Source organism: Globicephala melas, chromosome 3 (assembly GCF_963455315.2).
Source record: "Globicephala melas chromosome 3, mGloMel1.2, whole genome shotgun sequence".
In the NCBI taxonomy this organism is placed as follows: domain Eukaryota; kingdom Metazoa; phylum Chordata; class Mammalia; order Artiodactyla; family Delphinidae; genus Globicephala; species Globicephala melas.
Window position 1 is genome coordinate 143,430,812 of NC_083316.1, and position 21,984 is coordinate 143,452,795.

Consider the following 21,984-nt stretch of genomic DNA (forward strand, 5'->3'; position numbering starts at 1 on the left):
GTCCAGCTACAAGCCACCCGTGGGCCGAAGTATTTGTGAAGGAACTGTGTGCCTTCTTCCAAGTTCTGGGACCTTCCTCTCACTCACTCAGTGTTGCACTCCTGACTGCAGGCTCCCTGAGTGTCTGGTGGGCCCCCTCCGCAGCACGCCCAGAACGGCTGTCTTGTGTATTTGCTGTCCGTGTTTCCTCCTGACCAGCTGTCCGCCATGCTTCTGGTGCTTGAATGGCCTCCAAGCCATTTGGGGCTGCAAGACGATATTCTGGGCCCTCGGCTTCTCTTCTAGAAGTGTTAAATGTCTGAGTTTGGGGCTCTTCCCATGCCTTAAGGAAAGAAAGTGTTTTTCCCCTAACTAGCTTCCCTGCAATTCACACAGCCAGCTCAGTAATTGGGGACTATTTTTAGCTACTTCCCACACAAGCTGTCAAGTCTCTCATGAGCTCCTGAAACCCAGCTCAGCACTGGCCACAATAGCCATATAATTCCCGACTCGTTCTTTCCTCCAGTTCGGCACCAGCAGCAACAATCAGTTGGCGGAGAAGGTGAGATTGCGCCTTCGATATGAAGAGGCTAAGAGAAGGTAACTAGAGGCTGGGGTCTGGGGGTAGGATGGCCCCAACAATGATAACTGCCATTGTAGAGTGTCTGCTCTGTGCCTGCTTTTTACACATCTCATCATGTTTAATCCTCACAAAGATTGTGAAGGTATTATCATCTTCATACCTTAATCCTCTCTGAAACTCAGGAAATGACTCAACCAGGGACACTTAGCTAGATGAAGAATGGAACTATGTTTTGAACCATACTTTAAACCTCAAAGCCTCATAATCTTTCCACTTGCCTGCCTGAAACTCAACCTCTAAAATCAAGGTTTACCAACAATCGTACAAGTAGTTTGGTGTGAAGGAGCACAGCTGGGGTTTTAGCAACAGGCTAAAAAGACTACGAATACTACCCACTTCAGTGTCTCCTGCCCAACTGGGAACAAGCTGTGTTTTTAAACTGTGTAGACACCAGGGACTTCAGATGTTCTGTGGCTTCACAGAATCCTAAGCAGCTGGGTTCCACTGCCACAAATAAAATTAAAATAGTAATCAAAGCTGACATTTTTAGAGCATCTGTAACGGTCCACGCCATATGGACAGGAATCTGATAGAAACTATTCAATAGAAGATGCAAAAAAGGAAATTTTTTGGTTATTGAACTCCAAAGTGCTGCAGTAACCAGCTTCAGGCACAGCTGGATCCAGGGATTCAAATGATGTCACATAGACTCAAACACTCTCCTTTTCTTAGCCCTGCTTGCCTTTGTGTTGACAGACTTTCCTGTCAAAGCAGAAAGATGACCCCCAGCAGTTCTAGGCTTACATACTACCAGGTTAGAAACCCCAGAGGACCTACCTTTCACAACTGTTTTAACAAACTTTGGGTTTGAAACTCACTGGATTTTCTGGGAGAACCAATCACTATTGCAGGGTGGGAGGAATAAGAATTCTGTGAAGGTCCAAGCATGGGTCACATGCACGACTCTGGGAAGGGGACTGAGGTCAGCTTTGTGGGAACCAAGTGACTTGAAAGTACGGGAGGACTGATTTCCCAAAGGAAATTTGGAATATTGTTAACAAAAGAAGGAGAAATTGGATACAGTTCAGGTGGGAAGAAACACATCCTGTGCACTATTTCAGCTCCCCCTAGAGGTCCAGCAAAACAGCGCGATTTCTACGTTTGGACAACCACTTCTTGTCCCCTCTGAAGGCGACCACTCTGAACCCTGGATCTGTTCCAGTTTGCTGGAATGCCTATCTTAGATGATCTGTTATGGAGAAATGAAAGGACTGAAATCTTCCCTTTGGGGTTGAGCCATTAAACTTCTCATCACAGAGCTTCCTGGCTCGTCCTTTATCCAGCTTTGTGCCTCCCCCTTCACCCAAAGGTAGTTGAGCACATGATTGACCGTGGGATTTTTGCAGAAACTAATGCCTATGGCCGTAATACATCTCCGGTCAAAAATGTGTCAAGTGTAAAGAATAGAGCAGCCTGCTGAATGGGAAAGCAGAGGCTGCAGGTCTTGAAGCAGGGAGGGCAAGTGGCTATATAACGCAAGGTCTGATCATCGTATGCCAAGTTTTGTCACATGTGTGTTTCTTGGCAGAGAGTCTAGCACATTTCATCAGATTCTCCTAAGGATGTATGGCTAAAAGTTTAGGGATCACTGGCATAAGGAAAACGCCACCAGAAAGTACATCCAAGAAAGCATCAATTACCCCTTCAATGTCCCATGTGTAGTGGAGCCCCTGCCAGACCTGGCCATACCACTCTATCCTTGAAGCAGCTGGTTGGATAACAGCAGCTACAGAGTTATCCCAAAGCCAGTTTTGATGGATTGCTTTATATGTGAATATGGAATTTAAATTAATTAACTCTGAGAATCCCTGCTGAGACACTTGGCTGGGGAATGAGCACATGTAGATGTGTTTCTCTGTATGGAATTTTCACTACACAGCATGGAGATCTTGTCCCGAACAGTGTTTTGAGTTTGGTCACATTGTTTGCAGATAAGATTGAACTGTGACGTCCCTGGTGGTGCAGTGGTTGGGAGTCCGCCTGCCAGTGCAGGGGACACGGGTTCGATCCCTGGTCCAGGAGGATCCCACATGCCGCAGCACAGCTAAGCCCATGCGTCACAATTACTGAACCTGTGCTCTAGAGCCCGCGCGCCACAACTACTGAGCCCGCGTGCCTAGAGCCTGTGCTCCGCAACAAGAGAATCCACCGCAATGAGAAGCCTGCGCACCGCACCGAAGAGTAGCCCCCGCTGCCCGCAACTAGAGAGAGCCTGCGCACAGCAACAAAGACCCAACGCAGCAAATTATTTATTTAATTAATTATTTATTTAATTAAAAAAAAGATTTAACTGAGGGTCCAGAGGTCTGGGACCTCAGCAGATATTGACCACGTTTATGACCTGCAGTCTTAGGTGAGCCATATCCTCTCTGGCCATCTGTCCAACAGGGTTACCACCAGGTCCTATCCGCCCTTTAGGGATGGGGTGAGGCTAGGACAGTGATAGCTAAAAGCACTTTGCAAAGACTAAATCCTAAAGGATCACATGATTGCTTTTAAATATTTGAAGCAATACTCTTAGCAATACTGTGAATCTTAATTTGATTCAACAATAATCATACCTAATGTCTATGTAGCACTTGGCATTATATAAAGAGCTCTTAATGGTACGTTTTCACTTGGTCCTCATAACCCACCTTGCAGGTACCATCACTATTCCCATCTTACAGATGAGGATACTGTGTCTCAAAGCAGTGAAGGGCTCCCAACTCCTTCCTGTAACACTTACTAAGGGCCTGCAGTGTACCAGGCACTGTGCTAGAAGCTTGTGTTACCTAAATGATTCCTTAAGAAGGTCAGAGCCAAGACTCCAACCCAAAGCCTCTGCCCTCAAATCCTCAGCTGTTCGCAGGGTGTTGCCGCCACTTTCTAGTTGAGAACACAAGGTTAGCAATGGCAGTATTTGCTGTGGTCGTAGTGGGCCCATGACTGCCACTGGTTCAGCACTTATGTGCCAGACGCACTGAACACAGAAGTGCTCATTTTCACACCAATTCTGAAGGAGGAGTAACTGTTTTCTTATATACAAGGCTCAGGGAGTGTGCCCAACATTACACACCTAAGAAGCAGCGAAACAGGGAATAGGCAAGTGGCAGCAGAAACATTCACTGTGTGCTTGTTTAGCATGAAATGCTGTGCTCGGACATTTTACGAATTATGTCATAAAACCTTCAGCCGTTACCCTACAAGGAAGGAAGTTTTGTTATTCCCTTCAGAGAGACGAACAGACTTGCCCAAGGTTACCTAGCTAGTGGTAGGAGGCTATTGCCTGGTGACGAATCCACCTCTACTGGATCGGGCTTCATGTCCCTGCAGGCAAGGACACTGCCTCTACCCTATCCCTGCAGAGCCTACTCACGGTTGGCACATGGTAGGCACCGCATACGTTTGTTAGATGAAAATCTGTTCCGTGAGACCACACACTGATTCAAAGGAAGTCAGTCACTGTCAAAGAGGATGCTCTGAGAACAGCATGGCCTCCTTGGACCATGTAACCTTGGAAACACAGTCTGTCACGCTGCTCCCGCATTGCCCTGGGCGCACCAGTCACGCTCACCCTCTTGGCCCGCAGGATCGCCAACCTGAAGATCCAGCTGGCCAAGCTCGACAGCGAGGCCTGGCCGGGAGTGCTCGACTCCGAGAGGGACCGGCTGATCCTCATCAACGAGAAGGAGGAGCTGCTGAAGGAGATGCGCTTCATCAGCCCCCGGAAGTGGACCCAGGGGGAGGTGGAGCAGCTGGAGATGGCCCGGAAGCGGCTGGAGAAGGACCTGCAGGCGGCCCGGGACACCCAGAGCAAGGCGCTGACCGAGAGGTGGGGCTGGGCCGGGGGCCGGGGGGCCGGGGCCCTACCCTCGCTGCCGGTCCGTCCTCCGGCCCCCAGCGGGGTGGGGAGAGGTGACGGGGACAACCAGGGGTTCCTGGGCTCCAGCCCGAGGACACTCGGTTTAAAGATCTCACCGCTTTCCGAAGTAGCGAATCTGGGGAAGTGACTCAGCATCCAGCTACCCCAGAACTTTACACAGGGAATCGCATTACCAAAAAATCTGCTTACCTGCAGGTTTTCAAAAATTATCTCCTAAGATAAACTCTATGTAATTTAGAGCAGTCGTTCTGCAACTTTGTGACAGTGATTCACATTGTAGTATTATCTCATAGACAACAGTTTCACAAAGCAGTGCATACTCTTTCTCTGTGTGACAGCCCTGTGATATTTTCTTTTATGTTGCATTTCTTTTCATGCTGGTCATGACCCACTAAATTGATTTCGCCACATGCTAACAAATTGCAATTTGCAGTTTGAAATACACTGGTTGAGATGGGGGTCGCGAACTGAGATGTTTATAGGAGTCAAGCAGGTGATGTAAATGCCAGAGGCCCACCTGGCCGTGGGCCATGTGCGACCGGAAGGTACAGACCCCACTTGTCTAAAGCAGGCGCCGTCTGCAGCCAGTGGAGGTGCAGGCCCCAGGCTGCCAGAGGCCCCCATATTTCAAGAAAAAAGTTGTTTGGATTTTGTTTTTTAAATATTGGCAACTAATCCAAAAATTTTTTTAAATACCATGAGGGCTAAATCAGCTTCATCTGTGGGCTTGACTTAACCTGAAAGCCACTGGTTTCCATTCTCCAGTTGAAGCCTTATAACAGACTTCACTTCCTTCAGTGTCTCACCAGCCTCCACACCCACATTGCACAGAGCACAACTCCGTGTTCACAGTGGGTCCTACAATCCCCAGTTTCTCATTCATTCATTCAGTCAGTCAGTCCATCAGCCCGTTGTTTATTCATTCATTCGTGTAAGAAACGTCTTGTTGCACATATTTTGTGTGCAAGGCAATTTGGAGGATTCAGAAATGAACAAGTCACGATCCCTGCCCTGATACCCTTAAAATCTATCCAGTTATTTTCACTTGTTTTTTGGCAGCAGACTTTATTGAACAAGGCCCCTGCCCTTAAGGAGCTGGAGTTGAAGATGGTGATTTTCAAACTTTGTTGGGGGAGGGGGAGGTGGGGGAGAGGGATGAGCAAGGGAATTCCTCTTTCCAGTGAAATCAGAGGCAGAAGCCCAGTTTATAAAGCAGATAAACTTGTCTGGGCCCAGTGGCAGCAGGCCAGGCATCCTAGGTGCCTGGCTGGGCTCCTTGCATCACCCCATCATGGGTCCTAAGATGCCTTCAGGGAGCCTCCCGAGTGCTGAGGAACGCTGCTTGCAATCCCACCCTAGTAACTGAGTAAGCTCTATTTGCACATGGTGGGGTGCCAGACGGGGCACGTTGACCAGCCTCTTACTGGCCTCTTGTAACCACATCACACAGTCCATTGACTGGTCCATGGTGGGGAATCTCTCCCCACCAAGCCCCTTGTCAGAACTCCTACCAGGGATATGTCACTTTCCTCTCCTTTATCTTCCCCTGGGAAGATAAGCACTGACCTCCCACCAGGCAGGTGGGAGAGGGAGGAGGAGAGGGCTTCAGTATTTGGTGCTTTGTAACCCTAGGAAGCACCTTCTAGAATTCTCTCTCAGTGCCAACACTTTGTCCTGCTTTCCCCAAGGCTGTCTGTGCACCTTGGGGACAAGGCCTGTGTCTAGACACCTTTGTGCCTTTAGTGTTAGTTGAATGCATAAATGGTTCGCCAGCCCGGGCAGACCCTTACAGGCCTCTGTATGCATCTCCTGATCTGTCTACCAGTCCTCTGGGCCCCTGACCCTACAGCCATCACTGGAAAGCCCTTAGCTTTTCATGATGCTCACAGCCGGCAGCTGAAGAGAACAGATCCCTGGCAACCTTACTCCTTGTTGGGTCAATAGAGAGACCCTTCCCACCACCTACCTTGTGCAAGTCATTGACCAATATGGACTTCAATGGCCTAATAGGAAAAAAAAAAAAACAGGATAATTACATTGAATACTTATATATTCTGAAGGCAGGTGGTTGGACCAGATTGTGAATTGAGGCTCTTCTCTGCTATCAGAATTTTGGTTTCTCGAAACTAGGATTGGATATTCTCTTAGAGACCCCTATACTACATGCAAAATGTACCATTAAGTACCAGACTCTGTAAGCTATATCATCTCATTTAAACCTCCCAGCAACCCTGAGGTTAATCTCCATTTCATAGTTGTGGAAACTGAGGCTCACCCAACATCACCAAATGGCAGAGCTGGGATCACAGCCCAGGCTTGCTGGCTCTGGAGCTCATGCTTGCCTTAGTCTCCTGCCCACTTAGAAGGTCTTTTATTATTGCCTTCAGCCCCGTCTTTCAAAGGTCTGATTGCTCCCCTGGAACAGTGAGTTCGCACGGCCCGTCCAGGGAAGCCAGAACCTCCACGCCGTGGCAGCTGCTGAGCAGGTGTCTCGAGGTCCCCTGGGGGACATGCAGAGAGAAGCCAGGGGGCACGTGGGCAGGAAGAGGCGAGAACCTTGGGAAGGACAGGGACAGGGCTGACGGCTGTGAGCCTCCTGCACGAAAGAGAGGAGAAAGCCCACCCAGCCGTCTTCGTCCGTGTTCAGCTGTCTGCCTCTGGCCCCCTGTTTGTCTGTGTTCATCCCTCTGACTCTCTTGTTCTCTCTCTAGGTTTCTTTCTCTTTTTGCTTCTCATGCTCCTCTCTCTCTTCTCTCTCTCTGTCTCTCAGCATGGGAGTATTAGACTCGTCACCTCACACAACAGCCTCTCTGTTCAAGGTGCCTTTGAGAAGGCCAGGAAGAGCACACCACAGGGCCTACCAAACCCCAGTGTCGAATCAATCAGAAGCACAGACGTCCCCCCAGGACTCCCCGTCCTGCACGCTGCTTCCTCCTCCCTCCCCAGGGGCCCTCCCCAGCACTCCTGAGAGCTGCAGCGCCTGTTAGAGTGCGGACTCCCTGCCCCCAGCCCAGGGACCAATTCCTCAGGCCTGAGATGGAGCCCAGGCTCTTGCATCTTTAACCAGTACCCCAGGCGCTGAGCCGCAGCTTGTGGGGGTTCCAGCCCCACCTCCTGGGTCCTCTGCCTGCTTCCGCGCTTGATGTGTTCTTGGCCTCCCGGCACGTGCCAGGCATCACATGCAAACACCGTATGGCCAGCGAAGCCCAATACCTGTAGGAGGCCGCCTCGGCGTCTGTGTGTGGCTGCTGGTAGCTACACCCCTGTGCTCGGGAGGTCAAGGCCATCTGGCTCCCGGTCCCCTCAGCCTCCTGTTGGGGCTCTACTGGGGACCTGCACTTACTGCCAGAGCACACCTCTGTGATCTCCTCCCAGGGGAGAGGAAAACAAAGGTGGAAATGGTGGCCCAGGCTGCGCCTTGACCCCAGATCTCACACCCTTTCAAGGTCTTGCTCTCATGAAGGGTCAGATTCCATAGTCGTGTCCATTGCGCTGAAAACTGGGATTTTGTTCCATAGTCGTGTCCATTATGGGCTCCATCTGCCAGCCCCCCTAGTCCCGGGCAGGACTCTGGAAAAACAGGGCTGGGGACAGAGCTGGCCAAGAACCATGCCGAGGCCGCGGCTCCCGTGGTCTTTTCTGAAATTTCACAAGATCAGTTCCCCAGTGACTGGTCCTGCCCCTCCCTTATCACTTTGCAGTTGTGTCTCAAGCAAACTCTGGTCTTCACGGCAGGGCCTGTGTTGGAGGCCTTGGGCGTGTCAGTGGAGGGATGGCGTGTTTAGGTTTTTCCATGGAAATGAACTCTTCCTCCCAGGCCCCAGGCTGGGTTGGCTGTGCTCTGGGAGCAATGAGTCAGTCATTCCTCCTGCAGCAGGATGGCATAAGGGGATAAGATGCCAACGGTGGGACATATCTGTCCAGGGGAGATTTAACATCCAGGTCTCTCAGCAGAGCAAATGAGCTTTCCCTCCCATCAACTGGGGAAAAGTCTTCCATTCAGCAGTAACTTTCCAAGCACATCCATGTGGTGGGCGCCACGCTAGGGGCTGAGAGAGTGAGGCGCAGTTCCTGCCTTACAGTCCCCAGCCAGTGCAGCAGCTCGGAAATCTTACTGTGCCTAAAAGTCACCTGGAATAGGGAATAAAGATGCAGATTCCAGGGAATTCCCTGGTGGTCCAGTGGTTAGGACCTGGCACTTTCACTGCCGGGGCCGGGTTCAATCCCTGGTTGGGGAACTCAGATCCTGGAAGCTGCACTGCGTGGCCAAAAAAAAAGACGCGGATTCCTGAGCGCTGCCCCTAGCCTTTCTGATTCAGTAGATCTAAGTAGAATCCAGGGATGTGCATTTAATAAGCACACCTCCCCTTCTGCGGGGGGAGCTCTGTGGGCCACGGACAGAGAGCCACTAATCTAGTGGATGCAGGAGAGCAGCCCAAGTCATGAGTGGGTGATGGAGCTCCTTCCCTGTCAGATCCAAGGAGCAGCACCCTCTCTGGAGCCCACCCAAGCTGCCCCCGTGGGGAATTTCAGGAGAAACTGGGGGCTGAGCAGAGCCTATATCCAGCCATCCCTTCTAAACTCAAGGGTTTTGCCTTCAGGAAGGGAGCTGCTGAATTGGGCTCTGGTGTGGGCATGCCTGGGTGCAGGCCTTAGCTCCCGGGTTCTGACTCTGTCACGCTCACCTGGATCCTCCCCAGGCTCTCTGGAACTGCTCTTTTCAGCTCCTTGGCTGACTATTGCCCATCCATTCAGCCTTGGGATGACAGACTCAGAGCTCAGTCCTGGACCCTCCTTTTTTTTCCTTCTATATTTTACCCTAAGATGGTGCATTCGTTTGTTAGGGCTGCCAAACCAAAGTTCCACAAACTGGATGACTTAAACAATGGTAACTTATTTCCTCACAGTCCTGGAAGCCACAAGTCCAAGGACAAGGTGTTGGCAGGGTTGTTTCTCCTGAGATCTCTCTCCTTGGTCTGTGGATGGCCATCTACACATGGTCATCTACTGTGTCTTCACTTGGTCTTCTCTCTCTGCATGTCTGTACACAGCGTAGGGAGGGATGGTTGGGTGGATTCCTAATTCTGCCAGTAACTCTCTAGCTTTAAGTAAACTATTTAACTCTAAGAGCCTCAGTTTTCTCGTATATAAAGTGGTTAATGGTTAAAAAAAAAAATTCTTGGGCTTCCCTGGTGGCGCAGTGGTTGAGAGTCCGCCTGCCGATGCAGGAGACACGGGTTCGTGCTCCGGTCCGGGAAGGTCCCACATGCCACGGAGCGGCTGGGCCCGTGAGCCGTGGCCGCTGGGCCTGCACGTCCGGAGCCTGTGCTCTGCAATGAGAGAGGCCACGACAGTGAGAGGCCCGCGTACCGCAAAAAAAAAAAATTCTTACTATGCAGGGTTATTGTGCAAATGATTTAAGGCAATGTTATACGTTTCCTAGTCAGCCCCTGGTATATAGCAGGTGATGCATATAGCAGTTACTATAGGATTATACGTAGAGGCCATACCTCTCCAAACATCATAATATAATGCCTCCAGGAAGTTCTTGTGTGTGCGTCTGTGGGTCTGTGCGTACATCTCCGTGAGCCCATGCCTGTGATTCCTCTTATGGGCAGATGGAGGCGGGTTCCCTCCGAGCTCCCCACTCATGCCTTCTCTCCCTTCAGGTTGAAGTTAAACAGTAAGAGGAACCAGCTGGTGAGAGAGCTTGAGGAAGCCACCCGGCAGGTAGCAGCTCTGCACTGCCAGCTGAAAAGGTGAGTAGTAGGCAGTGGGGTGAGCGCTCCCCTGGGCACGGCCATATGCAGGCGTTTCGAGGCAGCCCAGCCCAGCTTCTGCCCTTCATGTGTCCTCCATGGCCTGAGCGTGCCCGTTTAGAAGCAGAGCAGGCAGACGGATGATCTGGGGGACTCGTTCTGGGCCTGGTGTGGCTGGGGGCAGGGCCCTTCACCTCCCCAGACCACAGCCTCCTTGGTCCTCTGACAACACAACAGAAGGCCCCAGTTGGGTGCTAGTGTGTCTTGTTCACGTCTCTCCAGCCCACTTGCACAACACAGAGAGGGTAGGCCTCAGGCTGGGGCCTCGGTAGGCAACGTGGCTGGAATTTTATCACAACATTCTGTTCTCATCAAATATTTTTAACAGTTGACAATGCTTTTCAAATTACACTTAGGATATAACGTTTCCTTTTTCAGAAAACTATATTAACGTGTAAAAAGTGAGTTGAGTTAAAGGAAAATATTAAGCGGCATTATTGGGGGTTGCATTCAGATATGGAGAAATATGCAAATGGAATGCCGCTGGTGGAGGTTTGAGAAACAGAGATATTGAGGAGAAAGTGGACTTTTAAGGCAGCTGGCTTGGGTTCGAATCCCAGCTCTGCCAGCTCGTAATTATGTGGCCTTCTCGGGATATCCTCTTTAGTGAAATGGGGATGCGTGGTCCACCCTGGAGACTGTCAAGAGGGTCTGATGAGATGTTGCATTCTCAGTGCACGTGGTGCTTTTCGGGGGAAGTTCGGGGCGGCCCACCCACTCTGTGTCCTCGCCTTCCCTCCCCTGCCCCAGCCTCTCTGGCAGCATGCAGAGCCTGTCCTCGGGCAGCAGCCCCGGATCCCTCACGTCCAGCCGGGGCTCCCTGGCCGCCTCTAGCCTGGACTCCTCCACCTCAGCCAGCTTCACCGACCTCTACTATGACCCCTTCGAACAGCTGGACTCGGAACTACAGAGCAAGGTGGAATTCCTGCTCCTGGAGGGGGCCACGGGCTTCCGGCCCTCGGGCTGCATCACCACCATCCACGAGGACGAGGTGGCCAAGACCCAGAAGGCAGAGGGGGGCGGCCGCCTGCAGGCCCTGCGCTCCTTGTCCGGCACTCCAAAGTCCATGAGCTCCCTGTCCCCCCGTTCCTCGCTCTCCTCCCCATCCCCGCCCTGCTCCCCTCTCATCGCTGACCCCCTCCTGGCTGGAGACGCCTTCCTGAGCAACCTGGAGTTTGAAGACCCCGAGCTGAGTGCCACTCTTTGCGAACTGAGCCTTGGCAACAGCACCCGGGAGAGGTACCGGCTGGAGGAACCCGGAACAGAGGGCAAGCCTCTGGGCCAAGGTACAGGGCACCACATCCGGAGGGCGGGAGCCTCCAGGAGGGAGGAGGGTGGGAATTGTGCTCGGGTCCGAGTTCCAGACCCCAGTGATAATTATGGGCAACGTGGTTTTGGGTTTTTTTAAATTAATTAATTTTATTTTTGGCTGCGTTGAGTCTACGTTGCTGCGCGCGGGCTTTCTCTAATTGCGGTGAGCGGGGGCTACTCTTTGTTGTGGTGCCCGGGCTTCTCATTGCAGTGGCTTCTCTTGTGGCGGAGCACGGGCTCTAGGTGTGTGGGCTTCAGTAGTTGTGGCATGCGGCCTCAGTAGTTGTGGCTCGCGGGCTCTAGAGCGCAGGCCCAGTAGTTGTGGCACACGGGCTTAGTTGCTCCGCGGCATGTGGGATATTCCCCGACCAGGGCTCAAACCCGCGTCCACTGCATTGGCAGGCGGATTCTTAACCACTGCGCCACCAGGGAAGCCCCATGGGCAACATTTACTGACTGCTTTCTATGTGCCAGATCTTTACATGGTATATTGATTGATTTATTCATTCAGTAGGTATTTATTATGTGTTTACTATGGTCTAGGTCTTGAGCGAAGGGTTTTCCATGGTGGGTTCATTCATGCAACAGATATTAAGTACCTCCTGAAACTAAATGCCAGGTCCTGTGCTAATGGGTGAACATGGATTCATTCATTCTTTCATTCAACTGATATGCCATGTGGGTTAGTCACAAGGATGCAGCGTGGAGGACAGACAAGGTCCTGGTTCCCGTGAAGCCTACATGCAAATGAAGGCACAGACAATAACTGTACAAGCAGACCAATAAAAGTGCTAGGAAGAAAATAAAACAGGGCAGGGCTTCCCTGGTGGCGCAGTGGTTGAGAGTCCGCCTGCCCATGCAGGGGATGCGGGTTCGTACCCCGGTCCAGGAAGATCCCACATGCCGCGGAGCGGCTGGGCCCGTGAGCCATGGCCGCTGAGCCTGCGCGTCCGGAGCCTGTGCTCCGCAACGGGAGAGGCCACAACAGTGAGAGGCCCGCGTACCGCAAAAAAAATAAATAAATAAAACAGGGCATGTGATGGAGGCTTTCAGGTTGGGTGAGGGCTGCCAGTTCAGATTGGGTGGTGAAGGAAGGCGACACTTGAACGGAGCCTTGAGCAGTGAGAGGGAGCCAGCCTTGGGAGAAGCAAGAGCAAAGTCTCTGAGGCTGGAGCAAGGGGCTGCAAGAGGGGCCAGAGGGAGGAGATCACCAACAAGGCAGAGAATTGGGCAGAGTACGGGTTGTGTAACGTAAGGAGTTTACGTTTTACCCTCATTGCAGCAAGGATCCGTGTGACTGTTTGAAGCCAGGGAATGATATGACTCCCATTCTGCACGGGGTCAGAAAAGAGCATTATGGTGTGGACTGAGATTCAGGTCGGAAGCTGATGATGACAGCTAAGATTTATTACAAGAAAAATCTTTATCTTTAGCAACAACCACATAATAAATTATAATAGTTAAAATTCATTGGGGTGCATTATGTGGTGAGCAATGTGCTTTATATGATGAAATAGGTTACTTCCATTATACCCATTTCACAGATGAGGAAACAGAGGTTCAGAGAGGTGCTTCCCCAGCAGGTGGGGAAGCAGGGATTGGAATCTGGGTGTTTCTGACCCCAGAGCCCAATCTCTTTATCATCGTGCTCCCCTTAGGACATGAGGCAGCTCTGTGTATTCATTCCTAAGACACTCCTGGTGCTTGCTGATGCCATCATGCCTATGGTATGAAGGTCAGGACTGAGCAGGGTGATTTATCAAGTTCAGGTGTGCAAGATAACAGGCACCGTTAGGCGTACTTACTCACATAAGCCTCACAACACCACTATGAGGTGGGGGCTATTATTATCTTCCTCTTACAGACTGAAAGGAATGAGACTCAGCAAGGTTAAGTGACTTGTCCAAGGTCATTGTCACTGCTGTGAAGCGGTAGAGTCAGGACTGGCTCTAGGACCACCTGCCCAGAACCCACAATGAGCCACGTGCCAGCTCTGTCGGCAAAGGGCTCCTGGTCCTGGCTCCCGTGAGGCCAGCTAGAAGCTCAACCCACTTCAGCCGTCACCTCCAGGAATGTGTGGGAGGGCTGCCGCTGCACCCGGAGCTATCAGTTCCTTCGTGTGCAAGGGCCAGTGGGAGCAAGGGGGAAACGATGAGGTTTCCCAGTTAATTAAAGGCTCTGCTGGGTGCATGCCAGCCGCTTCCTTAGAAGAGGAGCTGAGAGATCCCTGGGGCTCCCTCACCGGGAAGGGAGTCTTGCTGAGTGCCCTCAAACAAAAATAAAAACAGGCTTCCTACTGCAGCCGGTGGCAAGCTGCAGAAAATTGTTCCCTGGAGAGGAGGGGTGTGCAGGTTGTACCCCTAACAGGGCTCAAGAAGCGTTCCCGGCGCTCCCTGTCTAAAGGCTGCGATAAGCTGGCTCGGGGATGCTGGGACCCCAACCGAGTGCAGGGAGCGACCCCCATCCCCCTGCCTCCCGCCACGACGTTCGTGCAGCTTGGGGGCCAGAGCCCGCTCGCGTCTCAGGTCGGCGTTTCTTCATGCCACCTCCAGAAGCGTTCCCCGCTGCCAGATGATGCCGGGCTGAGCCCAGACACTAAGCAGGTTATGCGATTAGTGCCACTGTTCAGTCAGCAGACAAATTAATCTCCTTAAGTGGTTTAGTGGAGGGTGGAGAGGGGTGGATCCGAAGGCAGGAGGTCTCCAGGGCTGCAGCAGCAGACGTGGGACACAGGCTGGGAAAGCCACGCCCACATGGCCCCTTGGCTTCTCCCAGGCTCACTGTCACCATCCCCATCCCCATCCCCAGCCCCTTCTCCAGTCTGCCCACCCCCCGCCCATGTGCCTGGCACACAGGGAAGTGCTGGCCGTGAGGTTGAAGCCCCTGAATCTGTCCTTCCCCTGCTGCGCGGAGGTCAGGAGCTGTCCTATTCACCTTAGTAGCTCTGAACTTTGCAGTGGACCTGGCACACCGTCAGCGCCCATTACTTGGGGCAGGAAGGAATGTGCAGTGTGTGCTGAATGCTTGGGCCTGAGCCCCGGGTAGAGACTTCTGAGGGCCTCTGTCAAGGGCAGGGGAGATGGGCTGAGTTAGGAATGGAATGGGATAGGCGAGTAGGACAGCCAGTACTTACGTTCTTCCCTTCCTCCTCCTCTTGCCCCTCCCAAGGGGGTCCGGGGGCTGTTATTTTGCCCCAGGTGTGTAGGGATCGATCTAGAAGACATCGCTGTAGTGATGGGAGTGATAGTCGTAGTAGCTAAGGATGATGGTACTGACTTTTCTAGAGCACTTCCCCTGCACCAGTCTCTGTACTAAGGACTTCCCTTTATCATCACATCCAGTCTTCCCAACAGCCCTGCAAGGCAGGTATTATTATCCCCATTTTACAGATGAGGAATGCAGGGCTGAGAGGGAGTAAATCAGTGTCCCATTGTCATGAAGCAGTGTGTGGCAGAACTGTGATTTGAACCCAGGTGTTCTGGCTCTAGAGTCTGAGACGTTAAACACAGAATCACATGCTACCCTTTCCTTCACCGCAAAAAAAGGCAGAACCTTGCTGTCAGGTTCAGAGGTGGCTGGATTTTGGCGGGACCATGTTAGGACAGTGAGGGGATCAAAAGATGTATTGTGACGACAGTATCCTGATGTCTAAACCCCGCCTTGCCATCCTTCCTTTTTTCCTCTCTTCTCCCAGCTGCGAATAAGGCTCAGGGGTGCGACCTGAAAGTGGCCTGTGTCTCAGCTGCGGTGTCGGATGAATCCGTGGCCGGGGACAGTGGTGTGTATGAGGCTTCCGTGCAGAGGTGGGTCCCTGAGTCTTGGGAACTCTGAGTATGCAAGGCCCGGGCCTCCTCAGGTGTGTGGGAGGGACCCCCGGGAGGGTGGTGCTGAAGAAGCAGACTGCTTCTCCTCCCGGGGCTGGAGAGACTTCACGTTTGGGAGACTGCTAGTTCCGCAATTGCCATTAAGGGTGTATGGCTAGAGGAGCAAGTATTAGAGAAAGCGCAGCTGCTGCTTCAAGAGAGGGATCCGGAGTAGTTGTGGGCAGGCAGGGTCCACAGGGAGGCTGAGCAGACCCAAACCTTCCTCCTTGAGGACCCAGCTTCTCCCTCCCAGAGAGAACCCTGTCTCTGGAAAATGACTTTGGCCCCTGGTCACTACAGGGAAGCCTGACTCTCTTTCTTTCCTGTGTTGCTTTCCAGACTGGGTGCCTCAGAAGCCGCTGCTTTTGACAGTGACGAGTCAGAAGTAGTGGGTGCAACCCGGGTTCAGATCGCCCTGAAGTAAGTGGCAGGGAGGGCGGGGCAGAGGGGCGTGGTCTGTGCGGGGTCTCTTCCTGGCCTGCAGCGTCTGCAGCATTTACCCTCACAGCTGCCCAGCGAGGCAGGCAGAACCAGCGGGGCCTGCTGGCAGCTGTGGGCTCCTAACTAAAGGGGGTGGAGTGGGGGGGGTCTCTTTCCATGCCTCCCAGTTCCCCATTTCACAAAAGAGAAAAAACAAGGTTTGAAGACCTTGTAACTTGCCCGGATTCACTGAGCTGGCCGGTGGCAGAGCCAGGCAGGGACCGAGACCTCCTGCCTTTTGGTCTGTTTGGTCGTTGTTGCCACGGCTTTGGTCTTATCATCTCACCTGGACCGAAGTCAACCCCTGGGGGCTGCAGCCCAGCTCTATTGTTTTCTCTTGATGCAGGTTGGCCCCAATATTTTTTAAACTAGGAATTAACTGCCGGTGTTTAAATGTCAGGACGTTTTCTACAACCTCTGGCTTCTCTTTAAAAATTCAGACCAACAGCTCTGGACCTGCATCCCTGCATGGCAGCAAACACTGGGCCTGTGCTTCCCAGCTCACCGCAGTCCCCAGAGCAGCCAGCAGCCACGTCTGTGATTATTAAGGGAGAGGCAGAGAAATGCGTTGCTAACAGGTGCTCCGTGTGCCCCCTTTTCATTTCAGGTACGATGAGAAGAATAAGCAGTTTGCAATATTAATCATCCAGCTGAGCAACCTCTCTGCTCTGTCGCCGCAGCAAGACCGGAAAGTGTGAGTGTGTAGCTGACGGGCTGTATGTTATCCTCTCCCGCTCTGCGCCCATCCCAGGGGACGCTCTCCTGCTCTGTTCTGCTCCAACAACAGGCCCCGTAAACCTCTGTGGGTATTTAGTGCCCACGACCGTGATGCACGGTGTCAGTGCCGTGAACGTGGCTGCAGGCAGGGCAGCAAACACGCTCACTCCAAAGAGGAGCGCCCCAGACAGCTTCAGACCTTCCGCATACGCGTCCCGAGCCCCCACCAGGTGCCAGCACTAGGGAGGGGGTGGCGAGCAAACCTCCGCCCTTGTAAACTTGAAGCCTGATGAAGAGGCAAGTCGCGGCCTCTTTCATCTGCTCTAAGCTCGAGTATTCCACGCAGAAGGAGCCGGGCCCGCCTTTCTGAAGAGCCGGCTCCCATCACTGTGCTTCTCTTGGCAGGTAGTGATGGGTGTTACCTTACAGTTGATGATACAGCAAAGACCTGCGCTGTCTGCCTCCCAGCTCGGTCCTGTGCAGACCGGGTTTATGATTCATTGAGCCCGTCTGCCTACATGTTCCTCCTTTGCTAGACCATAGGCCTTGAGGGCAGCAGCAGGAGCTTATATTTCTGTGGCCTGCACCCAGCCAGCGTCTGGGGTGTGACACGTGGGAAGGAGGAAAGCGGGCCGGAAAACAGGCAAAACAGAAGGAAGACAAGATTGACTGGACGCTGGACTTGTGTGCAGTCTTCGCTGTTACAAACAGGGCCGGGATGAATAACCTTCTGTGTAACTCACTGGTACTTGTGCAGCAGTATCTGTGCCTAGAAGCCAGCTGTCTGGGTCAAAGGGTGAATGCATATGTACTTTTGTTAGGATGGTCACCTTCCCTGCCGCCCGAGTTGTGGCATTTTGCCCTCCTACCAGCGGTTGTGTGAGTATTCCTCAGTGTTAACAAGCAGCCGCTCAGATCCTTCTGTTCACAACAGTTTGCACACCGTTGGCCTCAGGCTCCACAAGCTTTGAGGGTCTCATGATTGGGGGATTCAGTAGAAGGAAAAGCAGCACATTGTCCTTGGGGCCCCTATGCATCCCTCATGAATAACTGCATAACTACTGGAGAAATTACACACTCTTGTCCGCTGTTGTTTCCATGGGGATTTGCAGCAGCCGTTTAGCCTAACACCTGAGCCCCAGAGCCGGGCTGACCTGACCCAGGCTCTCCTGTGTTCTGTCCCTCTAGGAACATTCGCGTGGCTATCCTTCCCTGCTCCGAGAGTACCACCTGCCTGTTCCGGACCCGGCCTCTGGACGCCTCGGACACCCTGGTGTTCAACGAGGTGTTCTGGGTGTCCATGTCCTACCCAGCCCTTCACCAGAAGACCTTAAGAGTCGATGTCTGCGCCACCGACAGGAGCCATCTGGAGGCGTGCCTGGTGAGGACTGTGTCTGTCTATCTGTGCAGCCTTCTGTCCTTCTGGGAATTGGTCCATCTTGCACTTCAGGAAGAAGGCTTGGAGAAACACAGCTTGTGCTATCAGCCCAACCTTTCTTGGGTTGTAGGCAGGGGCTCTTCCACAGATGAACGGCGTTGTTCCCAGACTTATTGAGAGCAGGGGAAGGGGGAGCGGGGAGCTCCTTTTTCTGCCGTGGGATTGCAGCGCCACATCCCTTGTGCCTGAGGCTGAGTCACCAGCCTTCCCCACTGTGTGGCCTAAGACTCTTTAATTCTGTCTGCTTCCTTATCTGTAAAACCAGCTCACACTGGCTACCTCACAGGTGGTTCTCTGAGGGTTAAATGAAGCACTAAAGCAGTGCCTCTCGAACTTTCATGTGCACGCAGGTTACCTGCGGCTCTGGTTAAAATGCAGATTCTGATTCAGCAAGTCTGGGTGGGCAGGCAGCAAGATTCTGCATTTCTGTCAAGCTCCCCGGTGATGCCAGTACTGCTGGTCCCCGGAGCAAGGATGTAAAGCAAAGTGTCTGCACACGCTAGGTCTCACGGGAAATCAGTTCCCATCCCTTTCCTGCTTGGCTAGGGTTCATAACAGCGTCATTGCCGTGTATGTTGTTGTTACTGCTCACAGTGATGCAATAGCTTGTGTCAACTGGATGCAATTTATATGCTGGGCTCTGAGCTAAGCTCCTTACGTGTATTATCTCTGTTGATCCTCACTACCATCTTGTAAAATAGGTAACTGTTACACCAGTGAGGAAACCGAGGCACAAAGAATTTTCCCAAGGTCACACAGTCAGGAAGTGGCAGGAACAGAGTTAGAACCCAGGCAGGTCCACCCATGTCAGACCCTGGATGTTTTCTGTGTGCCAGCACAGTGCTCCCTGGAGCCCCCAGGTGGGATGGTGACTGCAGGGTTTGGCAGGCAGGGTGGGTGCTGCTGAAGGATGAAGCGGAAAGCTTTTCCAGATCCAGGCTCCAGGGAGTTCCCTGGTGGCCAGTGGTTAGGATTCCAGACTTTCACTGCGTGGCCTGGGTTCAATCCCTGGTTGGGGAACTGAGAAAACCCACAAGCTGCACAGTGCAGCCAAAAAAAAAGCGCATATATATATATGTGTGTGTGTATATATATATATATATATATATACACCTAGATAGATAGATAGATACAGACACACATACATGTGTGTGTATATATATATATATCTACCTAGATAGATAGATACAGACACACACACACGTGTGTATATATATAAAAGGATAGGGCTTCCCTGGTGGCGCAGTGGTTGAGAGTCCGCCTGCCGATGCAGGGGACACGGGTTCGTGCCCCGGTCCGGGAAGATCCCACATGTCGCGGAGCGGCTGGGCCTGTGAGCCATGGCCGCTGAGCCTGCGTGTCTGGAGCCTGTGCTCTGCAACGGGAGAGGCCACAACAGTGAGAGGCCCGCGTACCGCAAAAAAAAAAGGATAGAATTTTTATTTATTTATTATTTATTTATTTATTTTTGGCTGAGTTGGGTCTTTGTTGCTGCACGCGGGCTTTCTCCAGTTGCAGTGAGCGGGGGCTACGCTTCGTTGTGTTGCACGGGCTTCTCATTGCGGTGGCTTCTCTTTTTGCAGAGCACGGGCTCTGGGCGCGCGGGCTTCAGTAGTTGTGGCGCGCAGGCTCAGTAGTTGTGGCTCGCGGGCTCTAGAGCGCAGGCTCAGTAGTGGTGCTGCACGGGCTTAGTTGCTCCGCAGCATGTGGGATCTTCCCGGACCAGGGCTCAAACCCATGCCCCCTGCACTGGCAGGCAGATTCTTAACCTCTGTGCCACTAGGGAAGCCCCAAGGATAGAATTTTTAAAATAAAAATGAATAAACAATCCAGGCTCCTCCAGTGAAGCGTTTCCTTAGCCCCGAGCATTCCTAAATGAGAAGAGACTCAATCCTTTTTCTTCTCCTAATTGGATGCCTTTTATTCCTCCTTCCTAATTGATGTCTGGCCATTGCTGGTTGCCATGGCAGCAGCCAAAGCGCTCATCCCGCCGTGGCTTGTCTCCGTCCACGGCCAACGGGAAGCCTCTGTTCCCGTGTCCCGTGGGGACGTGAGTGTTAGGCTGTTGTGTATTGGTGGCTGGAGGAGGACAGGAAGTGAGACAAGAGGAGGAAGGGCCATAGGCTCCCAAGCACAGTCTCCCCGCACTGCTGGGTTTGTGGAATCCCTGGTCTGTTTTGAGCCATTTAACCAGCCGGGCAAGGACAATAGTACCCATCCTGAGTAGTGTCTGCGTGTCTAGTACTGGGCTAAGAACTTTGTGTGCAGTATCTCATTTAATCCTCACGACAGCCCTGGGAAGCAATATTAGGATTATCTCCATCTGACAAATAAGGGATCAAGGCCCAGAAAGGCTAATTAACCGGCTCAGATCATCCAGCGAGTAGGTAGAGAAGTCTGGATTTGAACAAGGATTCCAGCATCTTGACGTGTCATCATCACACTATCCTACTGGATTATGGGTTTGGATGAATACTGCCTTCCCCAATATCGTGGGCAACAGTTCCACCAAATGCTTTAGGGTGGCATCGCAGGAGTCACAGGCTTTCCAGCCGGATCCTGGTTACTCAGGCCCTGACTGTGCACGTTCTGTAAAGACAGCCCTCTGCCCAGGCCCCACTCATATCCCATGTCTCATCACAACCGCCCCCTTGCCCCTTTCTCACTTTGCCATCCCCACTTGGCAAAAACCCAGCCCCATCAAAGTGAACCCTCCCCTCCTCTCCACCTGTGCAATTGGAGCAAAACGCACACACCACCGCCCTGCAGTACCATTTTAAAATCGTGGTCACGAACCTCCCGTGAGCCCTCTTGCTGCCCAGCGTTTATACTGTGTCTACCTGGACCACTTACTGTCTTGCTTGTCTCAGTGACAAATTCTTATCCTCTCCTCTCTCCTTGCCCTTACTCTCCCTCCACTGAGGCCCTCCCTTCACACCCAGTTCTGGAAGAGTAGAAGGAACCCCACAGCTGCCACGCCGCATCTACCTGTCCTCGTGGGCTCTGCTGTTCTTCCCGGAGCTGAGGATGCGCCCTCCCCACTCCCATCTAGGGCCATCCTCTCTCAAGGGCGTCACGCCAACCGTTACTCTTTTGCTCTCTCCTGTGTCTCCAGTTTTCCCTCCTCACTGGATCTGGCCTGTGAGTATGCCAACATACTGTTATTTCTCCCCTGCTTTAAAAAAAATTTTTTTAACCCCATTTCTTCCTCCCGTTACTACATTATTTTTTTCCTTTGCTCTCTAGCAACGCGTAAAAGAGGTGTATGTGTTCTCTCTGTATCTCAGTCCACGTGGGCTTTTGCCCTCATCGTTCCACCAGAAATGTGCTCATCAGGGACCTCCTTGTGGCTAAATCCGGTGGCCGGCTCTCCATCCTTGTCCCTCTTGGCCTGCCTACAGCCTTTGGCACAATTGCTCACTCCATCTTCCTCAGCATCCTTTGCCCTGACTTGGCTTCCCAGACCGCTCGCTCTCCTGGCCTTCTTCCCCCATCACTGGCCTTCTCTGTCTGTCTCCTTTGCAGATTCTTATTCATTTCCCTGACCTCTCTCTGTTTGAAGGCCGCAGAGCTCAGGCCTTGCTCCTCTCCCCTTTTCTACTTGGCGTGCACTGCTTCAGTGATCTTGTCCTATCCCCTGGCTTCGAACACCATCCCATGTGATGGCGCCCTCCTGGGCCTTTCCACTCTTCTCGGCGTTGTATGTCCGCTGCCGGAATCCACATCTCCTCTTGCATGTCCAGTAGCCATCACCAGTGCTGTGTCCACAAGCACGCCCCTGATCTTTCCTCCCGTGTCTTCACTGTCTCAGCTGAAGGCAACCCCATTCTTCCACTGCCCAAGCCAGACATCAGGGTCATCCTGGACCC

General features: G+C 52.4%; 1 protein-coding gene across 2 annotated transcripts in view; it reads left to right on the forward strand.

Annotated features, from left to right (window-relative positions):
* Nucleotides 1-21,984, forward strand: part of WWC1 (WW and C2 domain containing 1) — a 152,254-nt gene that overhangs the window by 108,456 nt on the left and 21,814 nt on the right. For both annotated transcript variants that reach the window (XM_030829984.3, XM_060296580.2), the window contains exons 8-15: nt 506-579; nt 4,194-4,436; nt 10,157-10,246; nt 11,057-11,592; nt 15,312-15,420; nt 15,820-15,900; nt 16,568-16,654; nt 17,866-18,058. In XM_030829984.3, the coding sequence (XP_030685844.2) occupies nt 506-579; nt 4,194-4,436; nt 10,157-10,246; nt 11,057-11,592; nt 15,312-15,420; nt 15,820-15,900; nt 16,568-16,654; nt 17,866-18,058 (1,413 nt within the window). The remainder of the gene's footprint in view (nt 1-505; nt 580-4,193; nt 4,437-10,156; nt 10,247-11,056; nt 11,593-15,311; nt 15,421-15,819; nt 15,901-16,567; nt 16,655-17,865; nt 18,059-21,984) is intronic.